The sequence below is a fragment of the Nannospalax galili genome, unplaced genomic scaffold, assembly GCF_000622305.1.
Source record: "Nannospalax galili isolate Female #2095 unplaced genomic scaffold, S.galili_v1.0 scaffold132, whole genome shotgun sequence".
NCBI lineage: Eukaryota > Metazoa > Chordata > Mammalia > Rodentia > Spalacidae > Nannospalax > Nannospalax galili.
This window is the reverse complement of record NW_008332644.1, coordinates 923,158-928,425: the sequence shown is the minus strand read 5'-3', so window position 1 is coordinate 928,425 and position 5,268 is coordinate 923,158. Positions and strand designations below refer to the sequence as shown.

The window sequence follows — 5,268 nt, the reverse complement described above, 5'->3', positions numbered from 1 at the left end:
TTCTCCGCTGCAAATTCTAAAATGACTTTGGTGTGTCTAATTTCATTTTTAAGAGCTAGGCCTACCTGCCTATTTTAACTTAGGAAATTGTAGCTCACTCTTATTTTTAAATTTACATGTTTTATTCCTCCATTAAGAGAGACAAACTATCCACTTTTACCTAACATATTTCTTTTTGCCAACCCACATCTTTTCTAGAACTCTTCAGGAAAAGCCAGGGAACTTTTTAAAGAAGGTAGAAATTCATTGGGGGATGAGAGACATGCAATTGAAACTGGGTGAGACCCTCAGTGCCAATTTGGATCCAAAGTGCATTATAGCAGCAGCAAACTAAATCTTTCAAAAATGAGATTTATAAGGGGAATGCTAACACAGATTCAACAGTTCCAGGCTGCCAAGGATTACACTAATACCAAAAGCATACTCTCTCACTTTAGAGCTAGAAATTACACAGTTGTCAAACAATAAGGGTTGTGTTTATTTGTTTATTTTTAACTCTTATTTTAGGTTCACTTTTTGTTTTGGATAAACATCTTTGAAATGAAATGTCCATTTTTGAGGGAGAAGAGAAAGGGGAGGTGGTGGAGTTCAACTCTGGATTCACAGTCCATTTGGGCAGAAAGGCTTTTCCAGCCCTGCTTAGCTGTTTCTGTCCTGCTTCGTTAGAAAGGTACCAGAAAGGGGGAGTGAGGGAAAGTAGGAAGTGTACCTGCGAGGAAAAACAGCTGGACACTGACGTTAAAACAGTAAAATATTTCAGTTGACGTGGGTCTAGGGGAGTAGAAATTGGAGGAGGAGATGTTTAGAAGACAAAAAAATTTGAAAGCTCCAAAAAATAAGAAAGCCAATATTTGATTAAAATATCCAGCCGCATGTCATGGAGAGAAAAATCACAAACCTAAGAGATGATTTTTTCTTTGTTGTGTCACAAATGAGAAGGAACAAGCAGGTTAATGTTGTGTGAGAAGGGAGAGTGAATGAATGAAGTTAGTGACTCAGCGGTGGGCACCAGTATGCATCATCAAATCTGACAGCGGACTCTCTGTGTCTGTGCATTTTGTCTGTCTGCATAGGTATCTGTCTGTCTGTCTGTTTGTATATGTCTCCGAAAACTTGTGAAGAGTCGTAAGTGTAGGAGAGCATTTGAAGATGTTTTTCGCAGCCTCCAGATGGAGAAACTGATCTTTTATTCTGAATTCCTAAGAGGCACAGAAGTCTCACATGAATAGGAGAATACACAGACACACTCCCACACAAAAAAACAAAACAGGGAAATAAGGAGCCCTCCAATGACCCCTGTTTGCCAACAGTAATCTTACTTTCCTTAGGCATCCAAGACCAGCTTCTAGCTCCTGTGCATGGCTCTCCCCATCCCTGGTACCCAGGTGCACCAGGAGGAGCTGGTGATCTTTACAAAACAACATTCCCACTAACAACAAAAACCTCTCTTGTTCGCACAAAAGCCCACCTTGCAAATGAATGGAATATTAACGACTGCCTAACAGTTGCACCATTGGCAGGGCGAGACAGATCACCAACACAGCTCTTTCTACAGACTGCCAGTGAGACCCGAGCAGCACGAGGAGAGACGCATCTACTGTATGTGAAAGGCTGGTGCAGATTTTTTCCCCTATCAGTCTAACCTCCTGTGTTGATGCATGAATGCTGGTACCCACTTACAGGGATGCCAGATGATCAGTGCAGAATGAAGGTCCCAAGAGAGGATCACATGGCTCTCTCTGCCCTGTGACGTCACTAGCAGATGGCATGGGTACCAGATCTGGCAGTTGGCATCAATGTCACTTTTTAGAGATCAATGAGATAGTGCAGATATACACAGATCTAGAGGCTCCAGGAGACGATGCGACACTCAGCCTGAAAAGATTTGGAAGATCCAAAATGAAAACTGATTATTGAATGAAATTAAATCCTAAGGTAATATATAAATAAAGATATACTTCAATTGATGCTGGCTTTGCATGCAAGTATTTAAAGATACAGTGTCACTGTCTTAGAGTATTTGTATGTTCTTTGCCATCTATAACTTCTTATCATATTTCATTCTTATGATGTAATTATCATAGACTTTCACTGCTATATGTAACATTGTAAGTATGTGGCTATTACTCTGTGTGTGTGTGTGTGTGTGTGTGTGTGTGTGTGTGTGCGTGCGCGCTTTGAGGGAGGCTGGAGACTGTTAAATTGAAAAGTCTCTCCTTTAATATGCCTATCTGGTTAAAGACTGTAGATGAGAATACTTGCTGCTTCACCCAACAAAAACCAAAAATGCATTTGAAGCACAAATTCTTCTCCCCTTTCATTTGGGATTCTGAACACACGTGCACAATTGCAGGCAGAATCCTTGGACCGTTCCTGTCCGATATTAGCTAGAGGGAGACTTCTGTGGCTCGTAGAACAAAACACTACGAGCTGAACAGCAGTAAACAGACAATTACATTGGGGAGAGTCTTCAACGTTAAAGCAGTCTTGACATTTGCTTAATTTTTTTTAAATTGCCGGTGATATTTTTTTATAGTATTTTTATTCAAATTAGCCTAGACCCCTCTCCTTTAACAGGCTGGAGAAATGTTGCTCTTTTATAAAATTCTTTACTGATCAAAAAGACATCAATTTTCAAATTGATCTGTTTAATCTTTTCTTTAAATTTCTATATCCTAACAGTTACTTATGTAAATTCACAGTTGCAGGAAAATGGAAAATCAAGTTAGATTTTTTTTTTCTAGCAAACCCCACACATTCATCAGCTAAGGGAGAGAGAGCACTTTTCATTTTAAAAACTGCTGTCTCTCCTATTATATTTTCAGGAAAATTAGAATTAATGAAAGTTTGCATTGTTCTATCATATTTATATTTCCTTGAACTCCACTTTTTATGTGTTCAGAATTCAGTTTAAAACCTGAGAGAAATGGCGAGTGTGATAGTTTAGTAATAAGTATTTCTAGTTTTATCTCTTTTGATAATCTGAATAAATTAATTCTACTGCCTGGATCAATGTTTTTACAATTATTAATCTATACAAACTCAAGATTTTTACTTAATGAGAAATATTAGTCCTGGAATCGGTCTTTTTCTGGTGACTCATGATTGAGTCATCAAATATGTTTGAAGTAAAACATTTAAAACTTTAAAAATGAAAACACTTTAAATATTTGCTGGCATTTTTTCAGGTAATTTAAGATTAAAGAACCATGCTAACACTACCATTTGACGAGTCTGTTATAATGCCAGAATCTCAGATGTGCAGAAAGTTTGCTAGACAATGCGAGGACCAGAAGCAAATAAAGAAACCAGAAAGCTTTTCCAAACAAGTTGTCCTTCGAGGAAAGAGCATTAAAAGGGCCCCTGGAGAAGAAACGGAGAAAGAAGAGGAGGAGGAGGACAGAGAAGAGGAGGATGAAAATGGCTTGCCCAGAAGGAGGGGTCTTAGGAAAAAAAAGACCACCAAGCTGCGATTGGAAAGGGTCAAGTTCAGGAGACAAGAAGCAAACGCGCGCGAGAGGAACAGGATGCACGGCCTCAATGACGCTCTGGACAATTTGCGAAAAGTGGTCCCCTGTTACTCTAAAACCCAAAAACTGTCCAAAATAGAAACTTTACGATTGGCCAAAAACTACATCTGGGCACTTTCTGAAATTCTGAGGATTGGCAAGAGACCAGATCTGCTCACGTTCGTCCAAAACTTATGCAAAGGTCTTTCCCAGCCAACTACAAACTTGGTGGCCGGCTGCTTACAGCTCAACGCCAGGAGTTTCCTGATGGGTCAGGGTGGGGAGGCTGCACACCATGCAAGGTCACCCTACTCCACCTTCTACCCACCCTACCACAGCCCTGAGATGGCCACTCCCCCAGGGCATGGGACTCTTGATAATTCCAAGTCCATGAAACCTTACAGTTATTGCAGTACATATGAATCCTTCTATGAAAGTGCTTCCCCTGAGTGTGCCAGCCCTCAGTTTGAAGGGCCCTTAAGTCCTCCCCCAATTAACTATAATGGGATATTTTCCCTGAAGCAAGAAGAAACCTTGGACTATGGCAAAAATTACAATTATGGCATGCATTACTGTGCAGTGCCACCCAGGGGTCCCCTTGGGCAGGGTGCCATGTTCAGGCTGCCCACTGACAGCCACTTCCCTTACGACTTACATCTGCGCAGCCAATCTCTCACTATGCAAGATGAATTAAATGCAGTTTTTCATAATTAATGAGGAAAATGAAAATAAACAGTGGTCATTCACCTCCCCCATCTAATTAAGAGAAGGCAGATGCTGGTGGGCTGAGTAATTGGCCCGACTCTATCTAAGGTGTTTACTAGTTTTCGAAGTGTGTTTCAACTATTGTGAAGATTTTCTATGTAATAATAAATCTCTTTTCATATGAGAACTCCTTTTCCTTTTGTCTGTAAAGCACTGTGATTCTCTTTCTATTGCAGGATTTTTTTTTCTTGTTTTATTTTCTTTTAAATTCACTTAATTTGTTTGGACAAGGTGTCTAAAAATATGTTGTTGAATAAAGACACGCACACAGCCTAACTTGATGTCTATTTTGGTTATACAGTAATTATCAAAATGCATGTTATGAAAATCAAATGAGTAAAATAATGTGTTTATAATTACTAGGCATCATATATGTATCTCTGAAAACTGAATTTTTTAAATATGAAGAGCAAATCATATTAAAAGATGCATTTGAGGATGTACAACAATATTAAAAGCTATGCAATTTTCTGTTATATTAAGGATGAAACTAAATGTATTCAACTGGTAACAACTATTCCTCTTCAAATATTTGCAGAGGGGAGAACAGGATACTTGGATAAGTTACCGATATCATAATTTGAGAACAATTATTTCACTCATGAAGAAAAAAAAATTAGTACTTGCTTTGTATTGTTCAGGATTTATCTGTACAGGTTTGTTATCACAGTGAATAATTGTGTTTTCCACCCTACCGTTTAAAAGCAATTAAATATAGATACTTCCACTTACAAAGGACATCTATTAGCCGTGGTATTTTTGCATGATACTTTTTATTTCCTGGCACACAACAGCATTCTGTCTCCGATGCTCCCTCCACCCCATGCAGAAATATTTCTGTATTAAATGATTAGGGCTCAAACAAAAAAAAATTTTCTTTCAATGGCCAAAGCGCTTATACAAATTTTCTTTTTAAAGTATCTTAAATGAAAGAAAAGGCGCCCCAGAGGGTTAACCATCCTGGGGAAAGAATGATAAATCTTGCTAACCTTCA

At 38.7% G+C, this 5,268-nt stretch overlaps 1 protein-coding gene across 1 annotated transcript; it reads left to right on the top strand.

Moving 5' to 3' along the window:
- The first annotated feature begins 1,604 nt into the window (after positions 1-1,604).
- Neurod6 (neuronal differentiation 6) lies at positions 1,605-5,012 on the top strand. The gene is made up of 2 exons (XM_008827529.2): positions 1,605-1,935; positions 3,189-5,012. Exon 2 carries the CDS (start codon positions 3,210-3,212, stop codon positions 4,221-4,223), a length of 1,014 nt encoding a protein of 337 aa, XP_008825751.1. The 5' UTR covers positions 1,605-1,935; positions 3,189-3,209; the 3' UTR covers positions 4,224-5,012.
- Positions 5,013-5,268: the final 256 nt, after the last annotated feature.